The 15,636-nt window shown below is 40.1% G+C and overlaps 1 protein-coding gene across 3 annotated transcripts; it reads right to left on the reverse strand.

The window, feature by feature from the left end:
• Positions 1-2,797: 2,797 nt before the first annotated feature.
• On the reverse strand, positions 2,798-12,367 carry RBM11 (RNA binding motif protein 11). Of its 3 annotated transcripts, XM_061988669.1 has the most exons (5): positions 12,177-12,367; positions 6,795-6,957; positions 5,804-5,882; positions 4,987-5,080; positions 2,798-3,139 (listed from the first exon to the last, which is right to left on the reverse strand). In XM_061988669.1, exons 1-5 carry the CDS (start codon positions 12,276-12,278, stop codon positions 2,807-2,809), a joined length of 771 nt encoding a protein of 256 aa, XP_061844653.1. In that variant the 5' UTR covers positions 12,279-12,367; the 3' UTR covers positions 2,798-2,806. The 3 variants fall into 3 exon arrangements, 1 of the variants encoding a protein (XP_061844653.1); XR_009818045.1 differs by lacking the exons at positions 2,798-3,139; positions 4,987-5,080; positions 5,804-5,882 and having other exon boundaries at positions 6,869-6,957; positions 9,958-12,245; XR_009818046.1 differs by lacking the exons at positions 2,798-3,139; positions 4,987-5,080; positions 5,804-5,882; positions 6,795-6,957 and adding an exon at positions 9,575-11,458 and having other exon boundaries at positions 12,177-12,259.
• Between the last annotated feature and the right edge of the window lie 3,269 nt (positions 12,368-15,636).

The raw sequence follows: 15,636 nt of genomic DNA on the forward strand, positions 1-15,636 counted from the left end.
TGGGACTGCCAGCTGACATTCCAGCCTGTCTCTGGAAGTCTGGCAGACTTCTGCATATCAGAGAAGCGAGTTTTGATCTTTGTTATTTCTCATCATTTTCTAGGTTTGCTTTTTGGAGGCTTCATACAGCCTGCTCACAAGTATTTAAATGTAAAGGTAGGTGGGAAGGAAGCTCTAATAGCAATTTTCATCGCTGTGGTTTTTCCTAAAGTTTTACCGAAAGTCAGTAAAAAGCAGTATCTTTGATTTTACTCTGTAGCAATATGGCACCTCCTCTTTGACTCTTGTTGACCTGACATATTACTACCTTAAATGAGAAGACATAACTGACTGCAGCAATGCTGATGTGCCCAAAGTTTGGCAGATTGTAAAGGAAATAACTATGCACTATGTATTCCACATAGTAAAACACAGAGAAACAAGTCTAAAAGCAAGACCTATGTGACAACAGGGAAAGGATGGTCTTGTGGCCAGCTAGTAGTATGGCAAGTGAAAGATCAGGCCAAAATAACCATAGTTAAGAACAGAAATAACATAGGAAACATTCATTTCATATTCACAAAGAATTTTTAAAAGTAACTGAAACAGGGGGTTGAAAAAATTGATTAAGGCCAAACTCAAGTGGGTTTTTCATTTCTAGTATTTTCTTTCCTAAATATGATGACAATATAATTAAAATATCAATGAGACATTGACTAAAGTGATGTCTTAACATATGTACAAAAAAAATTTAGTGATGGCTAAAGTAATTTTAGCAAGTTCCCACATGCCCACCTTTGCTTCTTTTAGCACACCGATGACTTTAAGGTAAGCAGGTGTTGAGAGGTTGTTAAAATCCATACTTCCTTCAGGAAAAATAAAACAACAACAAAAAACTTCTAACAACTGTGAAGAAAGAAGGTAAGAAAAATGATATTTTTTTTTAAGAACTGTATCGATATTTTAGCAGCCATATGCAATGTGATCCTCCTCGACACTCTTTTTGTAGAGTATGATTGCATAGAAGAGATTATCTTACCTATCTACTGGGGAAGTCTGATGAGGGCATATTATCATAGACCTGACTATACTTTCCTCTCTGAAGGCTAACTCTGGTTTGCACATCTGTTTTCATTTTTGTCTGATACGCTTCAGTTCTAACTTAAGCCTATGTTAATATATTCTTCCTCTGTTTGATTGTACTTAAATGTCTTTAACATAGGAAACAGTTTTAAAGAAATCCAGTGTATTGTTAACTTTTTCCATTATTGCGGCAATAAAAAACACCCAAAAGATAAAGGGACAAGTGTTTGTGTGGCTAGAGGGAAAAGGGATTGGGCAGACTTTGCAAGTCTCTTCAAACATAAGGCATAAATCTTATGTAAGACACAAACCTTTGTTATTTAAGTTCTTTCTAGACAAGGCTGGAAACAATTGCTAATGCCCCATACTGTGGCATTATAGGAATGTCTGTTATGCTAAAGAAATATTCCCTGTGGGAAGTTTAAAGCAGTGTCTTAAGAAAATTATTTTCTTAGTTGTGTTTTATCTTATCAGACAAAGGGGAAATCCTTCCAAGCTAAATGTTCTTCCATTTCTGAAATTCATTTAGGCTTGTAAAACACATCACCTTTAAACCAGTAGACTTGGATATTCTTTCTCACTACTGGTGTAAGGATGAAAAGTATTCCTTTTAAGCAATCCAACATGATAACCAAGGAAATGTGAGTTTAATAAAACCAAAATCCTTTCTTACTGTTGGGTACAATATGAAGCCTACATCTAGTCTGAGCAGAAGACTTAATTTTCAACTGTTAAATATTGCTTAATGTGAAGTGTTTTGTTTTCTCATATAATAGCATCTTAAAATTATTTTACCTGTAGTGGGTATTGTGTAAGACAATACTTCTGTGTCTGTCTATAGGTTATGAGTGGCAGTTGTAAAAGACAGCAAATAGTCATTTGACTACCTTTAGTTTATTCTTCCTCTGCTAAACAAAGGAAAAACTAATTCTTCTTAAGAGGCAGTACTAAATCCAGTGACTCACGTCTTTGTGCTATCAATTAGATGAGATGCTTATTAAATTTTTCATCCACTTGCTACAATGACCATTTAGATTCTCAAATAAGTAAATAAAACACTAGAGAATAACTTCATAGAAAGATGCATATATATGCATGTAGTTCTAGTCAATACATAATGAAGCCATGAAGTACATACATTCATTTAAGTACTGATAACACATGTCTTGCCGTTAGTGCAAATGCCTGTATTTTACCTCAGATTTACTACTGGAAAGAAACAGTTCTAATAACTATACTTTCAGTCAGGATCATCTTGTAACAACAGAGCTAAGTTGAAAAAGTTCTAGGTGTTGATACTTCAGTGTTGAGCACATCTCTGAACTTATGACTCACTTCTTCAATGGCTCCAGAAAATTCTTACACCATTCACACAAATCCGTAAGTGATGGATGTGATATATGCGCTTCATGAGTGGCTGAAGTTACATATTTTAATAAAGTTTCTGTATTAGTGAAATAAAAGCTTTCCATGGCCCTTGGGGGGGGAGGGGAAGAAAAAAGTTTTTTTGTTTGTTAGGAAAACTTTATCTCCTTACATGTTTCTTGTAACTTAAATAGTACTTTCCTCTTTAAATAGGTTGAGATTAAATAAAGTATCAATATACTTTAAGCATAACATATTTAAAAATAATATGGATATTGAACATTTCTTTTTTTAATAAAGTGCAAAGATGAAAAATTGAATTTATCTCAAATAAAAATACAAATATAATTAAAAAAAATATTAATCCAGTTACACAATATTAATGAGTCTTTTTCTTGGCTTTGTGCTTCTTGTATTTTTGGTCATGCTCTCTTTGTCTCATTTGGTAATCCTCAATACTAGTGTCACTGTCACAACTTAGCTGTTCTCTCTTTCTTTTAGAGGTCCTTTTGTCCACCTGGTGCACTTCACAGTCACTTGAATGTGGCAGAGACAATTCAAAAGAATTCTGTACAGACTTAAAATTTGTAGCTTGACTGTGATAGGGAGAAAAGAATAAATTTGAAGGCAGTGGTGGAGTCATCTGATAACAAGGAATCTGTTGACCCATTAGACTCTGTACTGTGTTCTTCTGTGCTAAAAAATGGTTCATCTAGAGAAAAAGAAACTTGAGTTGTTAATACCGTAAAGATGAAGCTCTGAAGAGTTTAATTTTGCATGCATAATACAGCTTCTACAATGAAAATACTGATAGAATATTTGAGAATATAGCTTATATTTCATTATATCAACTAGTATAGATGGAAAAAATAGAATCTTTCATGGCAAAGTTAGAACAGAAACGTAATCCATTTTACAGTTAAACTGCCAGCTAGTCTTCGTGTAAGGTAATCAAACACGGCATTCCTTTAATTTCTTCATTTGTAACTGCAATGCCTATTCTTAACCTAAAGACAAGCACATCTGCATTTTTTTTTAATCTGGTTTAACTAATTTTAAAGTTAATGTGGAACAAGGTGTTCTAACCAAGTATAGAGAATGCCTAGATCAAAGCATTTGGAACAACGCAGTAAGCACCCAGCTTCTCACTATAGTCCCTAAATTATCCCAGAGTCCCTCTCACACAAAATGCAGTGTCCAAATACAGAAATAGAATTGAAATGATCAGAAAAGAGCAGCTTTCTACTTACTGACAGTTAACCAGAAAAATTAGGAGTGTGTCTATGTATGTGTAAGTACAGGCAGACTGCAAGCAAGCAACCTGCCTGGCTCACCCACTAAAAGTGAGGTAGATGTGTGAAGGCATACATGTGACAAGATCACTAACTGCTCAAGTTGCAACAAACTATCCTTACAGACATACTGCAATGTCATCCCTTCTAACATACAGAAAAAGGGATGAAGTTGGTTATGTGTGTTTGTCAGCTGAGTTTGGTTGTGTTGATGTACTGAGGAGCAGGTTCATCGGCAAGCACAACTGGGGAGATGGTTCATTCCCAAGCCTTCCAACCACAGTGGAGAGGCTGGGAAAATCTGTGCAAGCAACAGCAATCCTGAGGGCACAGACTGGGAAGGGGGGAGGCAGGCCACTGCCACATCTGTGCCAACAGGGAACAGACCCTCTCTATTTTCCTGCTCAGACTGCAGCTAACAAGAGTAATCTGTCCAGACCTGTACGGTCACAGAGGGCTGGCTATTCCACAGTCAGACTGGGTGGCACAGTTGGTACCTCACAGGCGATGCTGGGTTTCTTCAATCCTACCAATCTATATTCGTGAGATTCAGAAGTTCAATGCTGTGTTTGGTGAGTAGGGTTTGGCCCACAGGTCTGAAGAGATCATTTGCCTTGCCTTGCGGAATATCTCAGACAAAAGAAGATTAGGACAAGAATGGCCCTGTTCCTGAGAGTCTGTTAGAGGGCAAGTGGAACCCGTGTTCTTGCCGTCTGCTACTGTGAAAGTATATCATGAATACACATTCATGATATGTGCAGGAGCATGAAAAGCTTCAGACCAGAAAACCTCAAACTGTTGCCCTATCTTGGGCAGTGACTGTTGAGGGAGTTTTAGTTTTGGGTTTAGGACATTTCAAACTTCTACTGGGCATTTCTGAATAGAGTAGAAGAGCTAAGAGGTTCCCTGACAGAATTAGTTGTACATGAAGAAGCTATTGCTTGCATGGTTGTAATTTTACTACTGTCTCACCACCAAGGGGATTTATTTGGAACACAGTATAGGAAAGTGCTCCATCTGTAGACTTTTGACATTTTTAGCCTTCCTAAGTTACATATCTTTAAGACATTCCTGAAATAAGAAAATAGTTTGGTTTGGTAGATCTCCTGTTGTTATGGAACCCCTAAGTGCTAAAATAAACAGACCTAATACAGTCAAAGTTACCAGCCTAAGCCACTTTTGAGCCATGAAATAAGAATCATTAGCAGAAATGCAGAATACATCCAACTTGATAAAAACACTCCAGAATTTTTTAACATAAACTCACCATCTTTTGAAAGCCTGAGTATTCATAAGGTAAACTATTGCTCATCGGAAAAGGAGTAACAGGAAATGAAGGATTTCCATAAGGCTCTTGGTACCTAGGAAAAACAAGCAAATGTACACAGACTAAATGTCCACCATATACTGCTTTCCAGAGATTTAACTCTTGGGCTATAATAAGAATATCCAAGAGAATAATTAAGTTATTAACAACTAGACTTCCATGAAAAAAATTGATAAAACAAGGAAAATACACCAAAAGGCTTCATTACTGAATAATCCTCACAGGAACTTAAGTGCAGATAGAAAAAGAGTTCAGGATTTCACTTTCATGGAAGTTTAGCTCCCACAGAGAATTCTGACAAATATGTACACAAAAATGTTGAAACATTAAAAAATACTGAATCTAGGATGTTCAGACTTTCATTATAACAGGTTTACATATATGTACATGTCTGCTGCTTGTACATATACACACAAAAAACACAGATATAAATTCAGTGGGGTTTAACTGTCAGATGTTTTTCTGCTAACAACTGCAAACATTGCTAGTACAAACACCATATTTTAGTATTTTCTTATGGTCCTGTATCTTGCAAAAATAAAAAATGGAAAATTCCAGCTAACTGAGCCTCTGACAAGCCAAACAAATGATAAAGTTAACTACAGCCTGTTGCAAGTCATCAGCAAGCACGCAGTTAAAGCATGCAACAAGAGTTTTAAAGAAAAGCCTCACACTGCCCTATCACATCAGCTAATTTTCTTAATTTAAACAACAAAAAAAGTTATAAAACAGTTCATTCACAGGTGATCTTTGTTACCTATATGAAGGTGAATATAAATCAACATAGTTCTCAAAACCATGGGTAGGGCTGTTTAGTTCTGATGAGTGAGAACTCCCTGTAAATAAGACAAGAGCACAATGACTCTTCAGTTACAGCTATTCAATTAACAAGTTTAAAACACAGTGTTCTGTGTCATTTGCAGTGTACTAGGACATGTAAGGTAGTACATAAAGGTGAGGTGTCACTTTTTGGCAGGAAAACTGTAGCATTATTTTATTGCTTGAAAACATTAATTTATCATTTATTCATTTTCAGAAGCATAAAACAGAACTGTTGAAATAATCAAGAATAGAATAAATCCCATTCAGTTACAGGCACAGGAGATGGTTTGGATTTTAGTGACCTCAGGCATTCTACTTCAACCTAGCAACTGCTCTGTACAGCCTCTGAAGTAAGGAGTGGCACAGTGCATAGTGAGAGAAGGAATCCTTAACTTTTGGGTTGCAGACGCCCGATTATTAGTTTTCTAGGTTTATTTTAATAAACAATATTTTTAGGAATAAAAAGAGTGTGACTTTGATTTGGCTATATTCTTAAAACTACAATCCCCTCCAGCTAAAACAACAGCTCTGATAACTATGGCTTTAGTATAAAAACTATCAAACAGCTTGATAGTTGCCTCGCTTACTAAGTTAACTTTTCCTGCCAGCCTGCAAATTAAAGCCACACTCTGGTTCCTAAACCTAATCTGGTGTGAAAACCCGTGTTGCTATGTGTTCCATGCAGTGGTGGTTTGAGCTGGCTCACAAATCACACTGTTCCATATCAATGTCCTTGGTAATCAAAAAAGTCTTAACCCTTTCATATGCAAAAGTCACAAGAAGTTTTTGTTTCTTAAAAAACCAGGAATTAGAATTTGTTCCAACTGTAAATCATCATCTCTGTAAGAGAATATAGGATTCAACAATAGTCACTAAAAAAGAGGAAAAAATTACAAAGACTTAATCATTGAGATTACTAAACGTACCAAACCGATACTGCACTTTAATTGGTCTTCCATACAAACGAATTCCATTCAGTAAAGCTATTGCATAAGGCACTGATTCTTTGTGCTTAAAGCAGACAAATCCAAAAGACTTAGGTTTTCCTTCTTTATCCTTACAAATCGTCACTTTGGTTAGTGGTCCAGCCTGAAAGAAATTTGTATTATTTTCTCACAAGTATCAACAGAGATTGACACTTCATTCTGACTATTTCATAATGAAAATATCTCTCCACATTCCCGAGGCTCAAATTCAGAGCCTTCTGAAAACAAAAATTAGCTCCACAAACATTAAAAAGGAATCAAATATCAGTCCATGAGTGGTGTTTAGTCTTTAAGAATCAAGGGGGTTTATTATTTTAAAAAATGATGATAGCTGCTGCAAGACTCCATAGCAAGTTACCTTATGTGTATGCAGCTGCTAGTACAATTATTACAGAGGGGTTTTTTTTGCACAGCTAGCATGACTAAGGAAACTGGTAATATCAGCTATGTAAAAGTGACCTACTTCATTAATATGCTTCTGTTGCATTGTTGTTCAAATTCCTAAAATATGCAGAACCAACAGTGTGGGAAAGCAAACCTGAATAGACAGTAGTGCTTCTAGAAGCACTAAAAAGCAGTTTTCTGTACTGCCTAATACTCATCACAACTGCATGGCAAGAAACCTTATCTCATCAGAAATAACATTGTTTCTGATCCTGGACTGCTGTCTTACAAAAAAGCCCAAACCCCTACCAACAAAACCAAACCCCAAACCACACCCTTTGGCTGAACTACCTTTGTAATCCTTGCATATGGATTCTAGAATTAAATTGAAGCAGTAGTATTCCATAAATACTGTCTCATTTTTCAAATAAACTGTCATTTTCATAATAGATCTAAAAGATGATAAATTTTCTCTAGAATGTGTTAGTCACCAAATTAAGTTTCTCATCAAAATAAACTGTGCCTGTACAGCTGTCATGGTTTGACATGACAGTCTTTTCTGGTAAGGGGGAAGGGGCTGTAAAGATGGCTCCTGTTAGAAGTTGCTCAAAACTCTCCCCATCTCTGATCCAGATCCACTTCTGGGGCTGCGCTAATTAGACGCCTCCACGATCACTTTTTAAGAAGTCGGAAGAGGAGGTTTCTTCCTCCATCTTCTTCCTTTTTCTCTGCCCTTTCTTTTTCTTCTGGCTGGTGGTTGTGCAAGGAGTAGGGACAGTGAGAGAAACAACCATGTGGACTCCAAGGTCAGTGATGAAAGAGAGGAGGAGGTGTGCTGGAGCAGAGACTCCCCTGCATTCTGTGGAGAGAACTGGTGAAGCTGAGATTTATTTTCATTTCTTTAGAGACCCAGCATCAGCGGTAGAGACTCATTTTGATAATGACCCCATATCAGCGGCAGAGACTCATTTTGCTAAAGCTGGCCCCAGACCAGGGGCAGCGATTCACTTCATTAAAAGCCACAAGCCAGGGACAGTGACTGTGGCCAGAGGTGGCTGTGTCTCGTAGGGAGGACCCAACCACTTCACTGCAGACCTTGAGCCAGGGGCAGTGATTTTCTTCTTTAAAACTATGGCTGGAAGAGGCCGTGTCCCGAGGGAGGGACCCAATATTCACAGAAGCTGTAACTGTGGGGAGGAACCCACGACAAAGCAACTCATTAAACTTATGCCCAGAAAAGGCCTTGTCCCAAGAGGGACCCTGTCACTGCAGAAACTGCAACCGTGGCAAAGAATCCACGCCTGAGATATTCACCAAGGACTGTGTCCCGTGTGAGGGACCCTGTATCGGCAGAAGCTGCAGCTGTTGGGAACAACCCACACCAGAGAAGTTCGTTAAGGACCGTGTCCCAGGAGAGGGACCCCATGTTGGAGCAGGGGAGGAATGCCAGGAGTCATCCTTACCTGAGAAGACAGAAGTGGCAGAACCCATCTGTGAGAGACTGACCACATTCCCCATTCCCCACTCCCTGCCCCCTTGAGCCGTTGAGGGGGGAGGAGGCAGAGATATCAGGAGCAGTGAGCTGGGCCCGGGAAGAAAGGATGGGGGAGGGAGATCTTAAAGTGCTGGTTGTAATTTTCTCATCATCCTACTCCCTTTTTGCTTTTATTCTGTTCTGTTTCTTGTAGAATAAACTTTCCTACTTTCCTCTCTAAGTCGAGTACTGGAGTCTGTTTTGCCCAGAACCATAATTGGCAGCGAGCCCTCCCTGCCCTTGTCTCAATCCACAACAATCTTGCTTTTCTTTTTTTACTCCCATTTCGCTAGGGCATCCGCCATCCTAATAGGGGGGGGGGGGAGGGCGGGGTGAATGGGGGCACCGAGCGAGAGACTGTCGTGGTGCTGCTGTGCTAGCTGGGCCAAACCACAACAACAGCCCATTTAGCAAAATGAGAAGTGGCCAACAGCAGCCGCCCGCCACAGCTTTAGGAGCGCTAAGGATGCAACAACCTCAACTTTCAGAGGATATAATCCAGATAAGCAAAAGTGAATGTAAATTACAAAAAAAAATTAATCTATCAGTAGCATAACCAACTGAATGTCTAAATTACTGTAGTAATGGAGATGGATGGAGAATTCATTTTTCTGAATAAAAAAATAGCATTTGTCAGTAGAACTGGCTCCCACTACTATTACTGGCACAACGCATACTTTTCAGTAAAAGTCACTCAGGAGTTATCTATAGCTTGAGGCAAACACAACTCATAACAGCTTTACAACAATTAAACTGCATAAGCAGTTAAATATTCAAGATAAACAGACAGCATATGCTCAGATGAAGAGAAAAAGCCGAAGAAAGTAATTTACTTTATTATTATACATTTTCAATGATTACCGTCAAACAACAGATCTGCAATTTGTCTGCTGAGAACATTTAGAGCTATGATGTGGAGCCATCTCCCTTATAATCTCAATGATGTCAGACTGAAGACATAAAGAATTGTCATTTGTGATAATGTCTGATTGCTGTATGCTTTTGATGACTGTGTATAAAAAACCCCTCAGCTAAAATGCTTTTGCTGAAAAATGAAAGATTCCCGCTCCCCAACCCTGGTGAAAGTAGGGACACCATACAGACAAACACAAAGGATCAAAATCAATGTTCTATTTGTTATTACTGATGCAAAATGTGATCAGGCCATACAGCAATGGATACTACCTAGGTTGTCCTGTGCAGGTAATCTTCAAAATGCTGATCTTGTCTTTTCAAGTATCTTGAAGTTTGCTGGGTTTCTTTGGTCGGTTATTTTTTGTTTGGTTGGTTTTACTGGTTTTGTGTTTTTAAAGAAGTGATTTCAGTAAGATTTTGAGTATGTTTCTCTTTGTTTTAGTTGAATCCTTAAGGCATGTTTGTTGTTGTTGTTGTTCTGCACTACACTGCAATTTTTAAAAAATTTACATATATGCAGTCTTCTGATTATTATTTGCCTAACAAGGAGGATCTGGTTCTTCAAGAATTAGAGGTAACAAAGTCAAGTCCTTTGCAGATCAGCCTTTTAAATATGTAGTCTTCCTGTTCATAAATAAAAATATTAATAGTTTAGAAGTAATAATAAATACTTGCTTGTAATTTGATGAGGGAAAAGCTGTAGGTCAGGAGTGCGTCTTTAGAACTATGCCATAGCATGCATATTGAACTGTATACTTTCCAAGAAAGGACAGTAGTGCAGTAGGAAGCAAGTGCTGTTGTAGCAAAAGATAGTGAAACCCGCATAAGAACAAGACGAAGAGAAGGAAAAAGTTGAGTAGGTATCATTTGGATCACCTAAGGGCCCAGATAAAAGCAGTTAGATGACCACTGTAGAACATGCAGGAGAGTTATCCAAAACTGCATTCTGAGAGCATTCACTTATTTTTATCACTTTTATACCAGAATTTGTATGGTATTACTCAAGTCCCCTGGTAAGATAAGCTTTCTTAACCTAACAGAATTAAACAGCAGACTACTGTTTAGTATTGGAAACAATAAAGACAGCGAGCAAACAAAAGAAAACAACTGCTTCTTTGTTAATTTTAGAGAAAAGTTAAAAACTGAAGTTAGGAAGAGATGAGAGCTGCTAAAACTCCAAAGGGCTAGAATATACCGAACAAAATAGTCTTTCCATGCAAATAAGGTTGCATGCTGATGTCTTGTCTAGTTAAAAAGCATCATATTATTCAGTAGAATAAAACTGGTGAGTAGAAACAGTTCTGATTAGCAAATGAAGCTGCAAGAGAACAGGTGATTCTACCCCACTTCTTTTTTTCCCCACTCTTTATTTTGCAAACTCATCAGAAGGAAGTAAGATTTATGCTCACACTGAGGCAAATTAGTGGACTGGTAGAAGGAAGTTTAGCTGTCAGCTAAACTGTCTACTCAGAATTTGGGACTTTTTAGCTTGACAGGGGCTGACTAGATGATGCCAGGAGGAAAAGAAACAAAACCACAAACCAAACACTCTATAGACATAATCAGGAAAAGCCTTGGCAACCATTTTCCATCCAATCTTGAAATTTCTGCATTTGTGATATAATGCAGAATTCCATATCCTCATTCCTACTTTCACCTTCATAAGCCTGGCTTAGCCCGAGATGCTGTCAATGTGAGATCAAAACTAAAGCCAAGTCAGCTTCTTGACATTTGCTTTGTTGATTTCTTCCTTCCTTGGTATATCTTATTTCTAAAGAGAGAATTAAGATTAGGTTTAAAATAGATCCAGCTGCTTATCACTTTCCCACTACTCCCCTGAAAATCCTGCCAAAGGAATTGTTAATATCTTCTCCTGCATTAACACATGTTAATATAAGGGTCATTTATAAGTGTAAGTCCAGAGGCCCACTTGCAGGCCATTGCTACTGCCTCTCATGCTGTTAAGGGCTTCAACTTTGCTCGAGACATCTCCAAGTGTTAAACTAGTTTTTCTTAATCAAATTATTGATAGAAAATGTATTGCTCGGAATATAACTTTAAAAAAGGTGTAAAAAAATATCTTTAACTTATTTAACTGCCCCACCAACTCGGGGCCCACCAGTGGCACCAAAACTCGCAAAGCCGAGAGAAGGCCAAACTGCGGAAGGGCGGCCCGGGTGCAACAGGGCAACTGTGCCGCCGCGGCAGTGGCGAATAGGCCTACGCCGAGCTGGACTCGCCCGGCTGCCCTGCTTTGCCTTGCCCTGCTCTGCCTCCCGGCGGCTTCGCGCTCTACGGCCGCTCGCAGCGCTTTGCTCTTACGGCGAAGGCTGCCGTGGCTGCTCCCCTGCCAGCGCAGCGGTCCGCTGCCCGAGGCCTCGCCTCGCCCCTGCCCAGCCCTGGGACCGACGCGGCCGCCGTGCCCGGCTGGGGCCCGCTGAGGCCTCCGCCCTGCGGCCCCGTCCCGCCCCTGGGCGCCCGGCCTCCACCTGCAGGAAGAGCTCGTAGAGGATCTCCTCCCGCACGCGGCTCTCCAGGTTCCCCACGAACAGCGTCCGATCCGCCTCCTCGGACCGCCCCGGCGATGACATGGCGGGACAGTCGCCGGGTCCCACCGCGGGAGGGGAAGGAAGGGGAAGACAGAGGAGGGTCCCCGCTGCCGTAAAGCGCCGCGCGACGGGGCGCGTTGCTAGGGAAGGGATTCGGTGGCCTTAGCAACGCGGGAGCGCGCTGCGGGGGGAGGAGCGTGACGCCGGAGCGCGGGCGTCACGCGGGGGAGGCGTGGGGGGACCGGCGGGTAGTGCTGCGCAGGTCTGTGCGGAGGCACCGTTGTGGCTCCAGTGAGCACGCATCGAATTGACAACGTTGTTCTGTGCGGAACTGCAGTATTTCTAGGGCCTTCTGTAATGTTTTCTGGGTTTTCCCAGCTGACAGAGGGAAAAGATGATGATGATTGTCAGAGAGACAGCGTTTCCCGGTATTGTACAGAAACATGACCCAAGTGAGAAGGGTGTGTGCCCCAGAGATATTCCTGATACCAAAGATACAAGGAACAGAAGAATGGACCCCCCTTTGACACCTAAGATAAACAAGTCTTCATAAAGAACAGATCCTCTTTACAAAGTTAATATACAGAGAATGGAAGGAAGGATACCTTGGTGTGAACTTTGCCCAAACAAGCAAGTCTGCATGCTGAAGGTCAAGTTGGATGCCAGTCAGTATTGAGCATCCTGGTTCTGTTAAGGTACAAAAGCAGAAATGGCCGCCAAGTTGTGAGTTGTGGCCGTATATGAGCAAGCTGAGTTAAGGCCTACCTCAGAATGACTACCAAAGACCTTTCCCCTAACTCAGTGTCCTTACGCGGCAGTTTCCGCAGCACATTAGCATATGCATTCGATTTGCATGAAGATTAATTATCTCCATATATATAATACGCATGCTTTTGTCACTCGGTGGCCACACCAGAATGAGAGGTGCTCCACGCACTCGAGGCTTTAATAAGCCAATGTCGGCTTTCTAAACTAACATTTGGTTTGTAAAGTTTTCCTGGTTACGATTTTGGGTAGCACCCGCTTCTCGTCTGTGTGAAACCGCAAGCGAGCCCTGAAGAGCTGGAAGTGAAATGTCCTAAACCACAGGAGAGCGGAGCGGGGAAGCTCCGTCTGCCGCTCGCCGCCCTGTGGAGCTGGTGGCTACTGCAGCTAAAACCTTTACAGCCCACGGGTGTTACAGTCGTCAGCGAGATGAAGCCTTGTGGTAGTTACTGATAAAATCCAGGTGTGAAATGTCGGGTGTTGTACATTTATCAACATTTAAAAAAAGAACTGGTATATGACTGCTGTCATTAAAGCTGAAGTTAAACCTGCTGTCTAACCCACTGTTGTATGGCTGCTGCAAAGGGGTTCCAAGCACATGCACACATTTAACATTCAATGTATATTTTTAAAGTGTTATTTTTCAAGTAGCACATTTTCAGAAGTCAACCTGATGACAGAAATGTGAAAAACATGAAAGAATTTTTTTTTTTTTTCCCCAAGCATAGGTGGTGTGTTTTGCCTCAGTGGCCATTGTTTTCTAAAGGAAGCTCAGTTACTGACCTGTCAAGTCTATTTAGAAAGGGATTTTCAGTTTACAGGAATTACAAGTATGGGATGCTTACAGAGTCTCGAATTCCTTCCAGTCAGTCAGGGTTTTTCATTTTGTAATCTTTAGACAGCTTTTTTTCCCCACAGTTAAACATACTTCATTGCAAAAGCCAGGTGTGATTTCATCATATGTGAAAGGGAGCAGTTGTCTTAAGCTAGCGGTTAGAGAGGAATTTTTCTGGAGAAGAAAAGGCTTAATTTGTAAGAGAAATGAGAATGAGATTTCCCAAGATTATGAAATCCATGAGGGCAGAGAGGAGATTAAAAGGGGAAATACATTTACATATGACCACAGATCTTTGCGTAAAAATTCAGTCTTCATCTTGAAAATCTTGCTGTAATGTTTTTAGTTGTTATTTTACCAGAAACTCATGAGGGGTAGACTAAAGTGCAAAAGTGCCATTCCATTACCTGTAAATTCCAGTAATCTTGTTGTGTAATAAAATAATTATTTTGCTTTTTCAACTCAAATGCTTGCCCATCTTGAGGGGTTTTTACCAGCTGGTAAACAGTGGGATCTCCCCAAAGCATCAGGATTCATTCAAGAGGTACAACTCTTACGGTCCTGAGCACTGTGAGACACAGAGAGCTGAAGAGATGGTGCCAGCATCCTCCATTGATTTGCATAAGGCACTCTGAATTTTGGTGCGAGAGGTGTATCCCTGGGAGAAGAACAGTGGGCATAACAATATGTGGTGAAATACAGTGGGCAGTAGTGGAACTTTGAGAGTGTCGCATCTGTTTCTGACAGTGTGAAACTGCCTCCTTGAAGGATTTACCTGACAATGTAATGTCAGTGGGAACTATAGTGTAAACAGTAACAGTAAAGATTTGTGGACTTCTGGGTGGTGTAAGTGCCACTGTGGATGAACAAAGTCCCCTTGTCATACAACAGAGGTGAGTCCAACAAGCACCAGTTCAACATCCTGATTAATACCACAAAACTTCTGGGCATTCATTTAGTAAAGGATTCGTTTCGTGAGACTGGTTTCAGAGGGTTTTAAAACTGTTTCATGGGTCATGATATTCGTCTAGATAGCAGAGTACTTTACTTAGATGTGAACTGGGTTTACTGGTTTTCAATTCAAGAGGGAACTTAAAATTTAATTTTTTTTTCCTCTGTGTGTAAAAGAACAAGTGTGTTTTTTTTTCACAACTAGTGCTGTTAGGTGTATGTAAAGGTACATATAAAAGATTTTCTTCTAAGATCAGGTGATTCACTCTTGGATAAGCACAGCAGATAATTTACTAGGGCTATCACCATTTCATTTCCCGTGGTGTTGAGCTCTCAGTGCTTGAACTTGTATATGAATGCCTACTGTACACTGTGGCTGCTGGACTGGTGGTTGCTTGGGTGCACTAAGTCACAACAATATATTAAAAGAGAGGGGGAAGAGACAAACTGACAGTATACTGTTACTTATTCTAAGTAATATGTAAGGTCGCTAATATGATCTCATAGTAATACTTGGACAAAGTGTCAAAGACTTGAGATTAAAAGGGAATGCAAAGGAATAACAAGAGCTGCCTTAGTGAACTTTACTGAGAGTAGGGTGAGAAATTTTAAAAATGGAACTAAAGAAGTAATAAAAGACCACTGATTGAGTAAATTTTCATTTCAATCTTCTTCATGTGGCTGCATTTAAATGGGAAAAGACTTTGAAGAGATTTCTTAAAGGCTGTCTGCCTCAAGAACTTGTGTAGCTGCTCAGAATCATAAAGCCAGCTGAAGAGACTGACCACTTAAAAAAAGTAGGAAAAGGTGGAGACCTACACCTTGCATTTAGAAGCACCATGAAGGCTC

This window comes from Colius striatus, chromosome 1 (assembly GCF_028858725.1).
Source record: "Colius striatus isolate bColStr4 chromosome 1, bColStr4.1.hap1, whole genome shotgun sequence".
Lineage (NCBI taxonomy): Eukaryota > Metazoa > Chordata > Aves > Coliiformes > Coliidae > Colius > Colius striatus.